This window comes from Panicum virgatum, chromosome 3K (genome assembly GCF_016808335.1).
Source record: "Panicum virgatum strain AP13 chromosome 3K, P.virgatum_v5, whole genome shotgun sequence".
Taxonomy (NCBI): Eukaryota; Viridiplantae; Streptophyta; class Magnoliopsida; order Poales; family Poaceae; genus Panicum; species Panicum virgatum.
Window position 1 is genome coordinate 19,018,315 of NC_053138.1, and position 20,687 is coordinate 19,039,001.

The 20,687-nt window shown below is 50.0% G+C and overlaps 2 protein-coding genes and 1 non-coding gene across 3 annotated transcripts; 2 read left to right on the forward strand and 1 right to left on the reverse strand.

The window, feature by feature from the left end:
- Positions 1–5,711: 5,711 nt before the first annotated feature.
- On the reverse strand, positions 5,712–10,186 carry LOC120700686 (proline-rich receptor-like protein kinase PERK1). The gene is made up of 8 exons (XM_039984930.1): positions 10,161–10,186; positions 8,323–9,044; positions 7,506–7,967; positions 7,103–7,173; positions 6,940–7,016; positions 6,679–6,826; positions 6,436–6,597; positions 5,712–6,329 (listed from the first exon to the last, which is right to left on the reverse strand). Exons 1-8 carry the CDS (start codon positions 10,184–10,186, stop codon positions 5,928–5,930), a joined length of 2,070 nt encoding a protein of 689 aa, XP_039840864.1. The 3' UTR covers positions 5,712–5,927.
- A 2,998-nt stretch (positions 10,187–13,184) lies between these two features.
- LOC120701291 lies at positions 13,185–13,943 on the forward strand. Its single transcript, XM_039985403.1, has one exon. The coding sequence runs from the start codon at positions 13,264–13,266 to the stop codon at positions 13,651–13,653; it is 390 nt and encodes a 129-aa protein (XP_039841337.1). The 5' UTR covers positions 13,185–13,263; the 3' UTR covers positions 13,654–13,943.
- A 4,894-nt stretch (positions 13,944–18,837) lies between these two features.
- Positions 18,838–18,910, forward strand: TRNAR-ACG. The gene has a single exon. It is a non-coding gene; the product is annotated as a tRNA-Arg (tRNA).
- The last annotated feature ends 1,777 nt before the right edge of the window (positions 18,911–20,687 follow it).

The window sequence follows — 20,687 nt, forward strand, 5'->3', positions numbered from 1 at the left end:
CAGGTTAACAATTTTGGCGAAATTTTGGAAATTTTTTCGTTTCCGCCAGTTACCGGGGAAAAAATTTCGGTATATTTTGGTATTTTCTGTTTTAAATTTGGAAAATTCAAAAACATTGTAAAAAATGGGAAAAAATATGATAAAAAACTAGGTGTTTTTCTGAGCTTATTGGTGTCATGCATGATAAAAAACATGGAGATTTAGTCAGTCAAATAAAATTTTTCCCGCAGGTAGTAGAGCATCTCGGCGTGGCGTCGTGACAACTCGAAAAACTTTGAACACGAAAGTTGTTCGTCATTTAAAACTCTATAACATTGGTTTTGGGCAAAAGTTCATTTAAGCCACGGTTTATAATTTATAACCAATTCATATGAATTGATAACCAATTCAAATCATATTTGTTCCGGATTTAAAACAACTTTTAATTAGATCAACCAATATCTCTGAAATTTTATAGGCATATCCGCAATAACAAGAATAATAAAAGTCTAGTTGAGGCCTAAGAGAGAAAATGGAAGTTATCACATGAAATGACAAGACTTTTAATTGGTAGTTTTTGAAATAAATAAATAACGTTCAAACCATTACTCAAATGAAAAAGTTCCTGAAACAAAAGTTGTAGATCTCGAAAAAATGAACAAAGTTGGTATTCAAAATTTTTTCATTTGACCTCGGGAATAGTAGGAAAATCACAACTGACATCATTTTCCGGTCGAAAATCACCGAATTTCGGTCGGAATTCATCGGAATTTCGTTTTTGAATTTGAATTCTCTTTCCGTTCGGAATTAGCGAATTTCGGCGAAATTTCAGCCGAAATTTCGTTTCCGCCAGTTGGCGGGATTCGGAAAAAAACGAAAAGGTGTGATGAGGTGGCGGCCACACCGTGGCCCACAGGGGAGGAGGCGCAGAGATCTGCTCTGGTTTGTGAATATATGTATATAATGTATTTAGACAAAATTACAAATATTCTAAATTAAAAATTGAATTTTTCAAGCCAAATTTTTATTAGGGGTGGAGCATGTGACTTAAGGCTTATAAGTTGATGTGATGTCTGTGGATATTGAAATCCCCAGACTGTAGTAGCAACTAGGAATATTGGCGCCCTAACGCCGCGCTCGCTCCTGCCGTGCACCTCAATGTGTTGTCATGTCACGCTTGTAAACTGTGATTATATAGTTGTGCTATAGTTTTTTTGTTTATGCTTGAGCTAAATTTCAGACTCATAGAAGGCACAGCATTGGGATGCTGAATACAATACTTGATATTCTTAGTATCATATACAGATATATCAGTTTGTCATCTACGCTATGTTATTTGAGTTAATTCTCTGAATGCCATTGAAATTTTCGTCAATCCCTTGAATGCCACTAAATGGCATTGAAGGGATTTTTTGTGTCTATGACATGTGGGGTCAATGGCAATCAAGGGATTGGCTAAAATTTTAATGGCATCGAGGGAATTGGCTCATGTTATTTTAGGAGGGCAGTCAGTTTCAAAGAACTTGAACCCAAAGAAATGTAAAACCTGAAACAGTAAAGGTGGGAAAGAATAAATGAATGAGAACTGTGTTGCAATAAAGTACATTGAAACTAATATCGTTGGTTAAAGCAAAGGAAAAAAGAAAGTATCCCACTTGACAAATCATTCAGTAATAAATACATAATTTATGACATCTATACCTTTTAGTCCAACAAATTACATAATATCGATAAATAGAGAATATAAAAATAGAATTATACATAAGAAATGAGTGTTCTGATGTAAAAAGGTGCTTCGGTGAGAGTTTTTAACGGCACCTATTTTTAAGCAAGAGGCATGCATTGTCGAATCATGCTAAAAGATCTGAAGCGGGAAAGGGGAATACCCCATAAAACAAAATTAGTTCGGTGATTGCAAATATATATATATATATATATATATATATATATATATATATATATCATATTGCAAGAACGGCAGAGAGGCGGAGAGTTCAGTGAAACAAAAAAATTGATGCAGGTGGAATACTGGAATTAGATAGAGGGTCTTGAGAGGACATAGTAGGCTGTAGGGAAAACAATGGTATGCCATAAATGGAATTCAATTCCACTGTACAATCAAGAATTATTTGACCAACATTAATCATGATTTGAAAAGGCACCTTGAATTGTCTTTTGGAATTCCCAAAAAAGGTACGCCGCGCCTCCTGAGTACAACATTATTTTTTTCAGGATATGAATACATCTAGATCACCATGTCAGTGCCCTAGGTGAAGTTTGCAACTGAGGCTGCGTTTAGTTTGTGAAAAAGTTTGCACAGTAACCGTCACATCGAATTTTTGGACACATGCATGAAGCATTAAATACAGTTGAAAAAATAACTAATTACATAATTTAACTGATTACCACAAGATGAAAGACTAATTAATCCATGATTAGACATTAATTATCAAATAATAACGAAATGTGTTATAGTACCCAAATCCAAACTTTTTCACCAACTAAATAACACCTGAATGACCGAGATGTAGAACTGTTATCGCCATAAATTAACAGGATTAATTTATGGGCCGAAAGCAAGATGAGCTTAAAGCAGAAGATTAAGAAGGCTTGTAAATCGGCTCCTGCGTGAGCATTTGGGCCACATGGGCCATGTATTTATAGAATTAGTTCAAGATTAGAGATAGAGTCCGATCGGGACAAGATTAGTTTAGATTGTTTCCCAGGTCTCCGGACTATAAATATGTACCCTATGTTATTCATAAAGAAGAACGTCATCACGTCTCGCAAACAGCAACTCTCGGCGCATCGCCACCCCTAATTCTAGGGTTTCATCCAAGTAAGCGTCATGCTGCCCTGATCGCTTCTTGTGATCAGGGCAGCGTTGTTCTTGCTTTTACTTTGGTATTACTCGTACTGAAGCGTTTTTGATGGCGAGTAATGCTAGTTATCTTGATGTTCGTAGCATGACTTTTAGTAGATCTGTCGTGCTTTGTTGCTTATCATCTACGAATATCATGTTGTCTTTACGCAATCATGTTATCATCTTATACTAGCTCTCGTTGCATAGAGTTAGCTGCGTAAAGGCAACACCCTGCTTCTTTTATGTTTAGTAGATCTGATTTGTTATGGTTTGCTCTTATATCTAGGAGTTGGCATAATATTTGCTAGGTTAGGCCTTGCAAACGGGTTGGATGATCCGGTGGTGTAGTAGATGCTTTATCTTAGCCATGATAGGGATTGTTCCGGGAATCGGCTTTTGCTAGTTCTTAGGCCTCTGTTTTGGGTTGTGGTTTAGCTATATGTTACGTTCATTAGGCCCAGTCACGTGTAGGATGTTCCGATCTAGAGGTGAAGCTTTTACCGTCGTGGATTAGATCAGTTAGATTTAATTGAAGCAGCTTTACAGTTATTTGCTTTATTCATCAACATCCGGATGCAAACAGATCAAATCTGACACCGGGACTTGATCGGCTATTTAAAGCCGATGCAAGAGTCGTCCCGGGGAGCCGACCACGGCTCGGACTTATGTTTACACGCGTCTTTGTACGCAGGAAACTGTTTGGAGCACGTTCGCACCCTCCTGATCGGGTATAGGTCAGGTGGCACGCCCGGCTTTCTACAGAATCTCCGGGCGCGTGACGGAATTGCGGGCCGTCGACGAGGGAGCAGTGCCTGCCAGCGCCCCGGCGACCTCCCGGCTCTTCGTGTTGCCTGTCGCTGCTCGCCGGTGGGTTTCGACCGACAACAAGAACCATGTTATTCAACTGCCTGGTTGACCACATGGGTTTAAGATAGCAGGGTCTATAATAAAGCAAGAAGCAAGAGCATGTACCAGTCTATTTCAAATGTGCAATTATATCAACTATTTTAAGATGTATAAAACAGGAGAGTGGAAAAATACATATATGAGCCAGTGAGGGAGAAGTTCAGAATAGATTATGCTCTCATATTTGCAACAAAGCAACTTCAACTTATTATCATCTCATCTCCGTTTAAATGCCTACCTTCTGCAGGACATGGATTAAAAGGAAAACAATCAACAGATCTTAATTCTCCTCTGTTGATATGTAGTAGTAATGAGATTAATTTAGTGCACCTGATCTATTGGAATAGGAAATTTGGACATTAGTGAGGTAGCCCGAGGAAGGACAATCACTTCTACCTGTGTGTTGGATGCTGAAACTACCGAGGCCCCTAAGCAATCAGAGGATATGCGGCAGCTCTGCTCAAGATTGGCTTCCATAGGCTCGAGTGCCCAGGCCTACACAAGCATCCTCGCACGCGGTGGTCCGAGGCTCCAAGGCACCCAGGTTGGCATGCTGGAGCAGCGCAGCGGGTGCGGGTTTGAGCGGGTGCGGGTTTGAGCTGGAGCAGGAGGCTGAGGAGGCCGGCATCAGCGCGGAAGGAAATGGGGAGAAGGGCGGCGCACACGGGAAGCGATGGGCAGGTCTGGTCCTGAGATTTCGGGGGCCCGGGGCGAGATTTATACTAGGGGCCTATAGTAATAATAATTAAATAATTAAATAATATATGAACAAATAGTATCATAAAATATTAATATCGAGCAATCTATATATTACCTCAAAAAAAATTTCTAGCATTTGTAGATGCGAAGTGGTGACGATAATATCAATATCGATTTCATCCAATAATTTCTTGATGACAAGATATAGTACTTTATGCTGAAATTAAAGATAAAATAAGTTAGCTATGAATGGGCTATGTGGTAAATTAAAAAAAACAAGGCAAAATTGAAATAGGAGAGAGACGATTATGGAATTAAACTAACATGAATAGATTATAGATGAATATAACTTGCCTAGTTGCCTGCCGCCTTGCCGCTTACGTGCTGCGTGCCTGCGTGCATCAGCAGACAGCAATTCAGCTTCAGCACGCACATGCGTGATCAGGCCTGATCGGCCGGTCTAGGGCTCTAGGCTCCCCGTCGAGCCTCGAGCACTGCGTCTTGCCTGTGGCCTGCCGTTGCTCGTTGGCTGTCGGCGCGCGGCCGGCCTCGACGGTCGCGGCGGCCGGGCGCGGAACTGGAGAAGCAAACGCGGAATCCGAAAAGATAGACGCCGACGCCGCGATCGCGATTTGCTGCGCGTGAGCGGGGAAAAGAAAACTGACAATTGAAATTCTGGAGTAACTGCACTCTAGCCTAATACGTATACTATACATGTGGATCTTGGGTGGGGGGCCCATGCAATAGGGGCCCGCGGCGGCCGCCCCGCTCGCCCCCCTCCAGGGCCGACGGGGGAGACGGCGAGGCAGTGACAGCCAACACCGCAACACCTGACACGGAAATGTTCGCGTGGCAAGGACGACGTATAGACCTATCGTGTAGGAAAAATGCGACCTGCTGTGTGCAAGACATGTGGGCACCAATGAATGAACGGCGTACTGCTAACACACACTTGCACGCGTCACTTCCCCGTAGGCTAAATGGCGCAGAGGCTCTCATTGGCCTCGGTTTGGTTCAGCGATATGGATTTACATATAACAACGAGCAGAGGATGATGGAAGAATTGATTGTGTCGTCGTAGAAGTTGGAAACAGTTTTTTTTTCTTTTTTTTTGTAAAAATAGCAACGACAGCAATGAAATGCATATACTAGACACTAGTCCATGCTAGCCATCCACCTGGCACGCAACGCGTCTCTTGGAAGAGCACACGTAAGCACAACAAAGCAGAAAGCAAATGGAACTAACAAGAAAGTTCCATGCACCTAATCCGATCATGAGAGAAATCATTGCATCCACTACGTATCTTGTTTTCATATATGAAGAAAAGTTCCTCAGAAACTACTGCCACTCTACACTTGAACGATCTTTCTTTTTCTTTCTTTCTGCTAATTTCCCTCTAGCAAAATTCTAGCACTACCCTGTCGCAACTCTAAACGTGTACCCCTAGAATGAAAACCCAACGGGACATCGAAACTTCCGTCACGCGCCACCGCATCCGGGGCGCACGCGCCGGCTCCCCCCATCGTCGGCCCCGAACTCACCGGAGTTCTGCCCTTCCACCCCCGCGCCCGTGGCGCTGGACGCGGCGGTGGTCGGCGGCCGGCTCGCCTCTCTGTGCGCGCTCGACACCTCGCTCGCGTCGGCGCCGTCGCTGGAGCTGGACGACGGGTGTAGGCCGTACTCGCTCGTCGGCTCCCTCACGTAGCTGCTGCTCATGTTGCCGGTGAGGAAGCCGCCGGTGGTGGTCCCCGGCACGAACGCCAGCCGCCGCATCCACCGCAGCTGCTCGCCGGCGTGATCCTCCAGCAGCTCGCTCTGCCCCGGCGCCACGCCGGCGTCCAGGGCCTCCGCCGACAGCTGGCCCTCCAGGTACCGCACGATCTGCTTGTTCATGGAAACAGCACGTCCACTGTTAGCGTTCTGCTAAAATCTGTAGCGAAAAAAATGTGCCTTTTTTTTGGGCAAGTTTGCAGTGATGACAGGTCACCTGGCTCATCCGCGGGAGGGACCGCGCCGTGTGCCGCACCGCGGCGGCGGCGCAGGCGATGAGCCGCCTCATGTCGCCGGCGTCGTAGTCGGCGCCCATCCTTGGGTCGGTCAGCCCGTCCAGGATGTCCTCCTCGAGAGCTCTCGTCAGCCTTGGCCTTGACTGTACCAGAAAAGTTCAGGCACCTCTACTTGAACAATATAAATCAATGAAATGTCTGCTAGAGTAATTCGGATCGCTCACCCAAGAAACCAAGGTCTCGTCGTTGTAGGGCTCGGACGACAGGACAGGGGTCTTCCCGGTGATGAGTTCCAGAAGCACGACGCCGAAGGAGTAGACGTCGGACCGGTCGGTTACCTTGCCGGTGGTGGCGTACTCCGGCGCCAAGTACCTGGCCAAGAACACGAGCTCATATGTTACCACCACCAATAATGCGTTCTGTTCTGCACTTGTTCACTGTAACTGAAAAAGGTTTGGAGCTGCGAGTGATAGTCGATTCATTACCCGAAGGTTCCCATCACGCGCGTGGAGACGTGCGTGTCGTCCGCGTGCTGGATCTTGGCCAGCCCGAAGTCCGAAACCTGCACGACGAAATGCTCGGCTCTTCAGACAAACGCAAGCAGCGTGACCTTTCATCAGGTCGTAATGCATGCTTGAAATCGCTTACCTTGGGCTCGAAATTGTAATCCAGGAGTATGTTGGCCGCCTTGATATCGCGGTGAATGATCCTAGGATCACCTGAAAAAAAAAAACCAAGTCCGGGTATCGCCCCATCACACACAACGACCACACTCCACCTCTCGGAAAATTCAGACAAGCAGAGTGCTAAAAACGAGCAGGAAAAAAGAAGGCCGGGAAAGTATATTAGCAGTAGCCAGTAGGCACGCATGAACTGAAACTTACAGTCCTCGTGCAGGTAGGCCAGTCCCTTGGCCGATCCGAGCGCGATCCTCCACCTGTGCTGCCAGTCCAGCGGCGGCCGATCACTCCCTGAAACCCCATGCCGCCATGCGTGTGAGAACGAAGAGCCCGTCAGCATCCGAACGCCAGAGGTGTGGTGGGGAGCGTACCGCGCAGGTGGAGCTCGAGCGTCTTGTTGGGGACGTACTCGTAGACGAGCAGGCGGTGGTCGCCGTGGATGCAGTAGCCGACGAGGGAGACGAGGTGGCGGTGGTGGACGCGGCTGATGATCTCCACCTCGCCCTGCCCACTCCCGGGCCGCAGCCGCTTGATGGCCACCTCGCCGGCGCCCGCCAGCGCGCCGCGGTACACGTGCCCGAACCCGCCCTGCCCGAGCAGGTTCGCGCCCGAGAACCCGCCCGTCGCCGCGGCCAGCTCCGCGTACGACACCGCGCCGCCGGTCACCGGCGGCGGCGGCGGCGGGCGCAGGGGGCCCGAGAGGACGCCGCTGCTGGTGTCCCACGGCGGGAACGTCTGCTGCGACTGCGAGTACGCTTGCGCCGGGGACGTGAACGGCGCTGACGACACCTTCGACGTCACCGGCAGCCCGGGGCCGGCGCCGTAGACGTTGCCTGATGAGGACGGAAGACAAACATATAATAAGATAAATAATTCAAATAAGAGGAGAAAATTGTAGAATACTGTATTTTGAAACAAAAACGTGGAATTTTGAATTTTTTAATGTCAACGCCGAATATGATTTGCGCCGACGATCTGCTGATCTAATCTATCAGCGCGAAAATGTAACAAGGAAAGCAGTATGCCAGCACGCAACGCATAAAGCAAGCGACATATCGGGTATGGATACGTACCAGCCGGAGAGGAGCCGCGCCGGCGATGGCGGCGCGTCTTCGAGCAGCAGTAGATGACCCCGGCTATTAGGCCGAGCACGACCACCGTCGCCACGGCCACGGAGACGCCGATCACGGTCCCGTTCGTAGCCGATGGCGACGGCGACGACCGCGGCGACGACGATGACGGCGATGAAGGCGCCGGAGGTGTGAGCGGCGGCGGGGAAGGCGGCGAGCGGGGTCGTCCGTCGACGTTCGGCGGCGACGGGGTTACGCCAGGAGGAGCCGGGCGGCCACGGTGAGATGGTGGCGTCGGTGCAGGAGGCGGCAAGGGCGGCCGTTTGGGCGCCCCTGGAGGGTCCGGGGCGAGCGGAGATGGCGTTGCGGGTGGTGGCTCTGGCGTCCTTCGCGGGGATGGTGGCACGGCTGGGGCCGGGACACCTGGCGGAGTCCGGGGCCGCCTTGGTGGCCGTGGCGTCGCCGGAGAAGGCGGAGACGGCCTTGGCGGCTCGGGCGTCGCCGGGGAAGGCGGCGAAGGTAACGGTGGCGCTGGCGTTGGTGGGGAGGGTGGGGAGGGCGTTGGCGGGTCTGGTTCGGGCGTCGCCGGAGAAGGCGGAGACGGCACTGGTGGCTCTAGCGCCACGGGGGAAGGCGGCGAAGGCAATGGTGGCGCTGGCGTTGATGGAGATGGCGGGGTCGGCGCCGGCGTTGGTGGTTCCGGTGTCGCCGGAGGAGGCGCGGACGGCGTTCCTGGCGCTGGCACCGCTGGGGACGGCGGTAGCGGCGTCAGTGGTGCAGGGGTCCCTGGAGGCGACGGCGTGGGCGTTGGTGCAGGCGTCGCCGGCGGTGGCGCGGGTACTGACGGTGCAGGCGGCATTGGGGGCGATGGGGAGGGCGCCGGTGGTGAAGGCGGCATGGGAGGTGATGGCGTAGGTGACGGCGTGGGGGCGGCATTGGGGGCGGCGAAGCAGCAGCCGGAGGATCAGGCGGAAGCACCAGCGTCAAAGGCGGCGGTGGCGCAGCAGCAGGAGGCGCTGGCGGAGGCAGAAACGCCGGCGGAGCGACAGGAGTCGTCAGCGGCGGCGGCAGAACCGGCGGCGCCTGCAGCGGTGGAGCGGGCGGCAGGTCCGGCCCAGCAGATGGAAGCGACGGGGTCGACGGCTCGGGAGTGGTGCTTGGAATTGGCGGCGACGGGGCGGGCGGGCTGGTAGTAGTAATAGAAGTAGACGTAGTAGATGGAGGCGGGGTATTGGACGGAGGAGGAGGGCCCGGCATGGCGGCGGGCGGTTGCACCGTCACGCGTCGCCGTGGGAGGGGATGCAGCGACGCCCCCCCGCGCTTTTCAAGCGTGGCGCCGTCTATCCTTGGAAAAATCTTAACAAACCTCTTTTTTCTTACATCATCATCATCATCATCCCTACGAATCCAGAAACAGTTTCCGGTTGTGTTGCTGCCGCTGTTCCCGCGCGCATGTACTCGTGGTCGCTGAAGACTCCTCGAGCTGTGCCAGCTAGCCTACAGATTTGAATCCGTTTGCTTTTACTAGCGTTTCACGACGACCATGCTTGGACCCGCCTGTCTGACGGCCACATACCACCTCACCGGCGGTGTTTTTTTTTTATTATTTTCGTTTTTTATAAAAATATATTTTCGATTTGGAAATTTAAAGGAATATATCCCGGCCGCCCGGCTGCCCCCAGGGATCTGCGCATAATTTTGTTTGTAATTTTTTTTCAAAAATGCCCTTGCCGCCCCGCTGCCGGACGGCCAGGTCCCGGCCGTCCGGCAGCGGGGCGGCCAGAGTATATTCTTGTAAATTTCCAAATCGAAAATATATTTTTGTAAAAATCAAAAATAAAAAATAAAAAAATCGCCCTCACCGGCTGCGGAGATGAACGAACGGGTGCACCCGGAGAAAGGCCGTGGCCCGTGGGGCCTTTCATCTCCTCGGCCAGGCCAGACCAGCCCACTCACGGCTTATCCATGGCCGCGCGGTCCATTCCAGATTGCCGCTCGTGCAGTCGTGCTAGGTTTTGGCCCGTTTGTTATTAAATCACGACATCACCTTACACCAGAGTTTTTCTCTCTTTTTTTTTCTCAAAAAAACCCAGAGTTTTCTTTTCCTATTGATCTTTCAAAAATAGATATTAGAGTTTTTTTTGTTCAAACACAGATGCGGACACTCGTATATACACGTACGCATACTCTTTTCTACAAACACACGTACGCGAGAGCTAATATGAACATGATAGTGACATAGTGATCTGTGAACTCGTTCATGTTATGGTAGTCTTTTTACTTGAATATATGTTCCTTCATTGATACCCCGTATGTTATTTTTTTTTAAAAAAATCGAGAGCATATGTTCCTTGTTTGATGGCGGAAAAAAAAACTGTGTACGCGCACACCGGAGTGGGTGTACAACTATTAATATTTTGGCTGGTGCAGTGGTGTTCATGTACCTGCTGCGAGTTGCGAGTAACACCTCGCTTCCAGTCGTGTCCTAGCTGCAAGTGTACGATGACTATGGGATCTCCACTCTCCACTTAGAACAAGCTAGTGTTTTAAGGGCCGTTTAGTTCCAAATGCAAAAAAATTTGAATGTCTCGTCGTGTGTTTGACCAGATGTCGGGAGGGTTTTTTGGACACTAATTAAAAAACTAATTTCAGAACTCATTTGGAAACCACGAGACGAATCTTTTGAGGTCTTTGACCGCAGCATTAGCACATGTGGGTTACTGTAGCACTTATGGCTAATCATGCATTAATTAGACTTAAAAGATTCGTCTCGTCGTGTACATCCAAACTGTATAATTAGTTTTGTTATTTAATTACATTTAGTGCTTCATACATGTGTTTAAAGGAGAGGTGAAAATTTTTGGGTGAAAATTTTTGGTAACTAAACGGCCCCTTAATCCATTAGGCTGCAAGACTCTTTGCAGTTCATCTCTCAGTTCATTTATATAGTGGTTTAGCCCTCCATCATTAATTCATAGCTCATTTGTCTATTTTATAAAATTTCTTGATTCTTGTGTCAAATAGTTAGCTGTAAGCTTACAACCTAATTTCTCTCTCTTGTTTTCTCTCATCGTCACCTCACTATTCAGTCTGTTTATAGCCTACCATAATACTACTTGCTCTTATCCTTACTGGGCACTACTCTCCATTTATCCTTTCCTGGGCACTTGGCAGCACCGCCATAATTGGGCGTGGTCCTCTCACTAATGATGCATTTATGCTCGTGTGATCATTGCTGCTAATGATGGGCGATCACCCACTTTCCAGCAAGGATACAGGATAAAGATAATACTACTCCCCCTTTTCATTTTTGATAAATACGTAAAGGTTATCAGCTGGAGTAGGAACAATAATTAAGGAACCCTTAAAGGCTGAAACAGTTTGATGTTAGTACGTCAGTAGTACTAGCATTTTGGCTTGGCATTTCTTTCACGGTCGAGTCCACTACTAGCACTACTACTCGTGTCTCATGAAGTCATGATCCCGCGATTCATATTTTCCGACCGTAAAAGAAACTTTTCTAGGGTGTGTATTATATTGTCGTTGTCAAACTATTTTGGTCCTCGTTGTGTTTTTGTTTAGGAACATGTTATACTTTGACCGTTTTTATTCCATGCGTGCAACCACTTATCCAGCTCCATCGACCGTTCTTCCAAAACCTGAAAACCCTTATATTAAATTCGTCGACCTTCTTCATTTTTTTCAACCGGCCGAATATATACTTGTTGTACTTGTAATTTATTTAAAGTGAATTGCACCCATCATACATCAATTTGTGTGGTTGTATCATTTTAATCCAACAAATTGTAAAATGCACAAGTCGATGCATGAACTTGTAAAAAATATGCATCTACAGTCACACATACATAACATAGCATATTTAGATCACAAACTTTAATGTGAAGAAAAGAAAGGGCCATAATGCAAATATGTATTCCCCTTTAATCGGTGGTCTTCAAATGATCCGAGTAAAACATCTGGAGAGCACGGTCTTCAATTTGATGAATGAGGTTAGTACCTATTTACTTGCACTAACTCATTTTTAATAGTGCAAAAGTGAATGCAAGTAGTATCGAATTTATTTCTGCTACAGGATATGTTACGCGCCAACTCAAGGCAGGCACCCAGGCCATTACGAGAGTCTTTTTTGTTTTTTTTGAAACAATCTCCTTTTTTATCGTGTGATTGTTATGGACCAGCCATGAATCTCTAGTACTGTCACTAGTGTTTGTTCGGACTACAATATATTCTTGTTTATTTTTCTTTCAACTCGTTGTGCATTTGTTTATAATATTCTAGACCTCGAGAATTTAGAACATTAAATTTTGATGTTACACTATCAAGAGTGGACAAAAAAGCAAACAACAGATATATGATCATGTGTAACGAGCTTTCGACGGATCGAACTGGGTAGCGTGAGCATCATCACACATCGATGGATCGAACTGGGTAGCGTGAGCATCATCACATGGCAGAGACCAACATCAGCGAAAAAATATTTGCATTAGGACCCTCCCTCTTCTCCACATTAAAGCTTGTGACATAAATATGCTCTGTGGTGTATGTGTGACTGTAGATGCACACTTTTGACAAGTTTATGTATCTATTCGTGCGTTTTACAATTTACTGAATTAAAGTGATACCACCGCACAAGTTGATGTATGATGGGTATAATTTACTCATTTATTTATGCTCCAAACTGGTAGATTTATCTCGATATACTTCGCAAAAAAATATTTATCTCAATTATAGTAATTATTTACATTATTAGAAATATTCTAAGTTATTTTCCAAATTTATCTTCAGAACGCTGACCACGTCAAAACGGCCTTTACTCTATCTGAGGGATTAGTACTTTATTTAAGTAGCAGATCCTAAGTTTGGGAACTCACAGGCGGTAATTAGCTGGTATAGTACGGGCATGCACGGCCACCCATATTCTCAGCCTCGCGGCTCGATAAATAGTGACCACGAACCACCTCGACACCTCTCTCTCTCTCTCACTCGCACACACGCCCTGCCTCCCTCCGCCCTCTCCCCCCTCTGCCCCTCCCCAGCCATGGACATGGACAGCGAGCCGTCCACGCCGACCCAGTCCTCCTACTTCTCCGGCTGCATGGCCTCCCCGGCGTGGCTGCCCCCAGGCGTGCGCCGGAGCCCCGCGCGCTTCCAGCTGCTCGCCCGCGGCGGGGACGACGCCGGCCGCGGCGGCCACCGCGCGTGGAGGGGCCTGCTCCGGCGGCTGGTGCGCGAGAGCAAGAGCATCTGCAGCAACGCCTGCAGGGCGCCCGCCGCCGCCGCCACCTTCAAGTACGACGCCGACAGCTACGCCAAGAACTTCGATTCCGGCCGCTGGCACCCCTGCGCCGCCAACGCCGCCGTCGGCCACCACGCGCTTTCGCCGCTGCCGAGCGGGCTTCCGGTTGATCAACCCAGAAGCGAGAGCTAGCTTTTAGCAGTAGATTCTTGCGTACCATCCCCCCGCACTTCTTTTTTGGTTAGTTCGGTTGTAGCTGTTGATCTTGAGACGGTGGTTGCAACGCCGGTGTCGGGGATGACGATGACTTCACCATGCCGTTGCTTGTAGTTGTACAGAGGATTGGGGATGTCTCGAGCAGAGTTCTTGCCAAACTATCTCTGTGCTGTGTGTCCGCCTCCTGATTCTCGATTTCCTTGCCCTCATGACATGTCTCTTGTGAATTGTTTGGAAGAAGCAAATAAAAAAAGGGACTCAGCTCACTGTCCTAGAAAGTATAAAAAGGGGCACTCGTCAGAAAAGAATGAGCGAATTTGGTTGGAAATTGGAAAGGGAATGGGAGTGGCGAGACGAATTGTTTAACAGAAAAGCGAGCGAAAAGCCACGCGGTGCGGATCAACCACCTGGGGAAAATCATCCTGCGCTTACCAGGCTTACAAGTAAACATGATACCGACGCGCGATCAAGGGTGCGTTTGGTTGAGGAGTGAAGTAGGATGGAGCGGTTCCATTCTAGATTAAAGGAATGGAATGACTCCGTTTTTATGTTTGGTTGGAAGGACGGAGTGGCTCCATTTTCTGTTTGGTTGGAAGGATGAGCTTTAACAGATTTCTTGTTCCGTTAGCCTCCGTCTGGTGGGACCCACATATCATGCACTGGTCTTCTTCCTCCCCCTACCCTGCTCTCCTCTCCCCTCCGTGAGCCACCTGCCTGTCGCTGTCGCCGCCGCCGGCTCCATGCCCCACCCGTTGCTCGCCGCCGCCGCGGGCTCGGCCGCGCCCTGTCCGCCGCCGAGCTCCGCGCGAGCCGGCCACACTCCGCCCGCCGCAGAGCTCCGCGCGCCCAGGCCGCACTCCGCCCGCCTCCGAGCTCCGCGCGCCCCGGCCGCCGGATTCGTCGCGCTGCCGCCCAAATCAGTTCGCCGCAGCCCGATTCGTTGCGCCGCCGAGCTCTGTCCACAGCCTGGGTCCGCCCGCGTCGCCGAGCTCCGCGCACGCCAGCTGGCTCCGCCCGCGCCTCCGGGCTCTGTCCGCACCAGTCGTGCCTCCGTCTGCGCCGCTCCAAGCTCCGCCCCACCAGAGCTCTGTCTCGCATCGCCAGAGCTCCAGCCTGCCCGAGCGCCGCCTCCGGGCACTGCGCGCGCCGGTCGCGCCTCCGCCCGCGCCGCTCCAAGCTCCGCCCTGCCAGAGCTCTGACCCGCATCGCCGGAGCTCCAGCCTGCCCGAGCGCCGCCTCCGCCTACTGACGCCGGCCGAGCGCCGCCTCCACCTACTCCACGCCTGCCGAGCTCCGCCTTCGCCGGCTGTGGTGCCCCCTGCTTGAGCTCGTCGTGGGGAGCAGAGAATCGCGGGCGCCGGAGGGAGCACGAGAGACGGGAAGAGACGGCGTGGAACGGGAGCGAACTCGTCCGATCGATTTTGCCGAACGAGTTCATCCCGAATCTGGAGCGAATATTCGCTCGGAGGAATCGCTCCGCTCCTACGCTCGCGAAGCAAACAAGGGATGGGACGGCTCCATCCCCGGCCGCTCCTGAACCAAACGCATCCCAAGAGCGAGCGAGCGAGCAGAGACGACTCAGAAGGCAGCGCTTCACTGTCATCAGTGGCCATCTCTAGTAAGCATCGAACTCAACAACTAAATAAACCGTGTGGAATTGATCCATGTATATGACGTCATACGCCCAGGGGCGATAAAGGGTTATAATTTTAGCCTAAAAAATCTAAGGCCCTCTGCTAGTCCGAGAAACTCATCTGCTGGTCCGAAAAACTGCTGGTCTGAGAATCTGCTGGACTGATAAGTTGGCCTGTTTGACAACCTAGCTTTTGGATGGCTAGCTGCTGAGCTGAGGAGTGGATAGTCTGAAATACCCTCTGGTATAATATATACCAGATTACTTGTGAGCGGTAATGATTCGTCTGAACAGATTAGTTAATAATATCATATACAAAATGAGTTGTGCACCATCACAACTTGTCTACCCTCTATCTGCCATCAACGAGTTCGCAATGAAATCACGAAATGCGCACATATCAACATCATCTGATGATGATGATGGACCACTCGGCGCACTCGGCGGCGGCGCCGGACTTGCGCCGCACCTTCACGGCCATCAGCTCCGGCATGAGCTCGTAGATCTCCGCGTCCCTTCCATGCTGACCGACCCGTCGTCCAGCTCGCGCACCACCAGGCCGGCCGCCAACGCGGCCCCCTCCAGCACCGCCAGGATCTACTCCACCGGAGCCGCCGACTCGAACCGCTCCGTCGCAGGGTGGTGCTGCTGCTCCGGGCCGCCGCCGCCGCCGCTACCTGCGGCCTCGCCTCCGCCGGGACAGGGAGCTCCTCGCTCCGGAGGGGGCGCGCGAGCAGGGACAGCCGGGCAGGGGCGCTGCGAGCCTGCGACGGGGACCAGGAGCCGAGGTAGGACCTTCTCCTCCCGGATCCGGGGGCGGTGGGAGCAGAGCGGGGCGCCTCCCAGATCTGCGACAGAGGGGAGGTGGGGCGGCGCCGCCCTCTGGTTCGCCGCTCGTGTGGGGGAGGGGGGGTGCGACTCGCTCGGGAGGGGAGGGGGCCAGCGCCGCAGCGCGAGACAGGAGGAGAGGGAGAGATCTTTGTTATATACCAGTGACAAAAGCGGGTAATTTCATTGAAGTTTCGTGGGGAGGTATGTAACGCTCTGGGGCACAAGCTCGGGAAGCTCCTTCCGACTAGCTTTTCGTTCCTAGGCAAAACTGAGCTTTTGGCGCTTGTTGCTACTGAGAAAAGCAAGTCCGTTTGGGCGAGCTTCTAGCTTTTCCAACTGGTTGGAGTGGGAGAAGGTGCAGGAAGCTCCCCCAAACAGAGCCTAAGAGCCGGACCTTAAAAGGACTAGGCTATCTTATACAATTTTGAGGTAGAAAAATTTAAAAGTCTTGTTGGGCTGTGAAAATGCCACTAGAGCTATGGTCCATTACCACCCCTACAGACACCCAGAGCAGTATACCACCACCACCATTTCCCTTGCAATGGGAAGCAGCCGGCTCGGGTGTAGTGGAGCGCGGCCTATTGGCCTATTGGGTCCCAGCCGCATTGTTGGGTAGTATCTAGGGTTGATAAAAGGGCCTAAAATTTTGAACTAGAAAATCTAAGGGCCGGGTCCTAAAAGAGTTGGGCTCTAATTTTATACAATTTTGAACTAAAATATTTAAGAATTTTGTTGGACTGTGAAGAGACTACTAGGGCCATGGCCCGTTAACACCTCTAGTCGTATCCATCTTGAGACCCAGGAATCCTATACATCTTCTGGAATATTTTTTCTTCTCCATCTTCCAATGTTTGAGATTCGTGCAAATCATCTCATCTGTTGGATCTTCTCAACCCTAACTTTCTTCCTCCTCCTACCCTCTTCCTCACTGTGCGCCACCGCCGCCCCTGACCCTGCGCTCAGGGGTGGTAATGGGCCGTGGCCCTAATAGTCTCTTCACAGTCCAATAAAGCCCTTAAAATTTTTAGTTCAAAAATACATATGTTTAGAGCCTGGCCCTTTTAGGGCCCGATCCTTAGATTTTATAGTTCAAAATGTTGGGCCCTTTACCACCCCTACCTACGCTCCACCCGCCGCCGCCTCGCGTCGTCGCGAGTGCCGCACATGCCTGCCTGCCGCGCGCTACTGCGGCACGCTGCAGTGCTGTTGCTCCCGCGGCACGTGGTGGCGCTGCTGCTGCGCCGCGCGTCGCGCCGGGCACACCGACGTCGGAGAAGAAACACGCCGCTCCTCGGAGAAGAAATCTTCAACATTTCTATTTCAGTATTTTCAACATTTTATATCTCCAATTTCAATATTTATCTTCACAGTTTCAATATTTTGAAAGTCAAATGTTGAACATGTTTAATAAAATATTGAGTTAACTTTACTAAAATATTAAACATATTTATAGCAGATAATTGGGTCAAAATAAATTTTAAAAATAAATGTTTTATCTATCTTTTACGAGATACATAGGAGCCCCTCTAAAACCTGGCATCTCAGGCACGGCACTTGCTTGTGGCGAGGGCAAGAGCGTTTGTGTCGGCGCCTGGCTGCCTGCAGTTGGTTGGTTCTTTCGTCCTGAATTCCGATGTCGTGACATCTGATGATGACCGGCTACAATTGGTCGTGACAGTACTGACGATATTTGATTTTGCTTTATTGCCAGAAGCATCAGCAACGGCATAGTTAGGCTTAGGCCCTTTGACATAGCTTCAAAAAAAAAAACTTCAAAAACAACTTCTTGTGAAGCTATACCAAAAACGTAAAATTCCAGCCGCTTCTCCTCTGAAGCAACTCGTAAAGCTATTGTACTTTCACTAGCGGGGTGAAACTATAAAAATATGGCTTCATTCAGCTTCACCGGGAAGAAGTTATATCGTCAAACATTTTTTGTAATAAAGTCTCATTTAGTTGCGGGGTGTAAATTTTTTGAAATAGAATCTTTTCACATTTGAAGTGCTAAATATAAACTAATCATAAAATTAATTACAGAACTCGTCTATAAACTACGAGACAAAAGTAACGAGCCTAAGCAATACATCATTAGAGTATTGTTACTGTAGCAATCACTGTAGCAATTTAATGTCTAATCATAGTATAATTAGACTCATTAGATTTGTTTCGTAATTTACAAGCAAACTATGCAATTAGTTATCTATTTCGTCTAGATTTAATGCTCCATGCATGTTAGATTCTCGTCCGATGTGATAGATTTGTAATTTTGAATTTTGCAACTAAACAAGATCTAATTTTAACTTTATTAGATATTAGAGAAGTTGCTTCTCCAGAAAAAAACTATTTCACCAACTGAGTTTTAAAAGCTTAAGCTATGCCAGTTTAATGTGGGACGGTCTGTTGGTGAGCTCCTCCTGATGAGCAGGGCGCGCTGGAGAATGTCAGGCCGACAGGCCGCGTCAGTGCCAGGCATGACCTGGGGCATCTCTGGACCTCGGCTTTGGTGCGGTGTCCTCCCGAGGAATGGAACAGTACCATCGTAGATGCACAATTGTAAGGACCATAAGGTTGTTATCACGTTGTGTTAGTACCAAGATGACGGCCACCATTATGTTCGTTTGTTCGAACTTGATGAACGTAAAACGATGTACAAGTATAAAATATAAATAATTGGTATGGTAAACATGTACCACGAGGACTCCGTGGCCCGATGGATAAGGCGCTGGTCTACGGAACCAGAGATTCTGGGTTCGATCCCCAGCGGAGTCGTTTCATTTTTTTAGTTTTCCTTCCCACCAGAGATTCTGGGTTCGATCCCCAGCGGAGTCGTTTCATTTTTTTTAGTTTTCCTTCCCCAATGTATATTTAGCATTTTAACTTACCAAGCGAAAATCCTGCAACTTGATTGGAGTACATCCGGAAAAGGGAAAGGGTTCATTACATTACATCAAACAATGCAGAATAGAAACAGTGCCACATTATTTGAAACATTGTCAGAATAGAAAACAAAAGGTTAGGAGAAACTGCACATTATTGTGAAACATTGTCAGAGCCATTTCCCAGGTAAACGAATATATATTTTGTGAGACAAAGGGAGTATTTGTAGCTCAGCTATCCAAACTAAGCCCACGCCACAGCTACAAGCCAGGGTTGGGGAATGGGGGAAGAATAACTTGATCTTTAAAACTTCGGATATACTACACTGATTGTAGCACATGCTGGAAACATACACTAGGGAAAATTGGTTCTATAGCATCGAAAGATTGCCGTTTCCACAAAATACCATTGAAAGACCCCCGTTCCGTAAAATAGCATCGAAAGAATGCAACGTCATCTAGAAATAGCATTTTGTCACGTTCCGTGCAAACGCCGTCTCCTCCGTGAACTTCCTCTCCCTTCTGCTTTGCTCAGGCGACAGGCAAGCAGTTCCAGGAGCGCTTCGTCCCGTGCCTCACCACGGCAAACATCTCCTCTTCCACCTCACCTCCCTCTGCTCCCCTATTGTGCGGGCGCGGCGTGTCAAAGGCGCTCTTGTGCTGGCGGAGCGGAGAGGATGCGGATGCAGACGCGGAGGCTGCCGCCTCGAGCTAGCTCGCGGCGGCGGACGCGGTGAGTGGCGACGGCGTGCGCGTGCTGCGGCGACGCAGTGGAGACGACGACCAGCCCGGCCCACGGCCTACTCCCCAGCCCCCTGCGCTCCCTAGACCCCTAAAACCCTGCGGCCCTGCCCGACACCGACGAGAACATGCTCGCCGGCGGCCGGACGGCCACGGTGCACGACGGCCAACTATACCGAGGCCCCCCGGCAACAACCAGCCGTCCAACCAGCACCACAGCACCCCCAGGAGCATGCCAGCCTGGTCCTGGAAGCACCGAAGCACAGGGCTCGACGGCGACCCCATTGCCGCGGCTCGCGGCGAGCTTGCATTCCATCCAAGCTAGGCCCAGAGCCGGCCAACAAGTACCTCCTACACCATCTATGCATTGCACAAACACTCCGTTCCCACCTAAAACTAGCCTAGAAACTTGGGAGGGCTCAATTCCCCGGCGACCTCACCTCGGCGCGGAGGCGGACAGAAACAGGGAAACATGGTGACCGGAGGCGACAGTGGGTGGTTTTGGTTGGGTTCTGCTCAAACGGAATCACGATTGCTCACTGATGGTGCTGGCTCAAGGAAATGACGGGAGATGCTGTGAGGATGATGAATTTTGGCGCTCGGTAAGGCGGATGAATGGCGCAAGGAATCCCACTGCCAAATATTTTGCGCTGCGCTGCTCTCCGGCGTGCTTCGGCTTGTTGCGGAATCCCCCGGGCTGCAGCCACCGCTCCACCCTTCCACCCGCCGCCACCCCTCATGCGCGCTTCGGCGGCATGGCGAGCGAGCGAGCGGGGAGCCGAGGAGGAGAAGCCGAGTCGATGAAGTAGGCGTGTGCGGGCTTTGTTCCCCCACTGCTGTCATGTTTTCCTCCACCTTCCAGGATCCTAGGGCTGCAGCGCCTGTCCATGCACACCGCGGCGGGCCCTCGTTCGCGCCGGCGTCCGGGG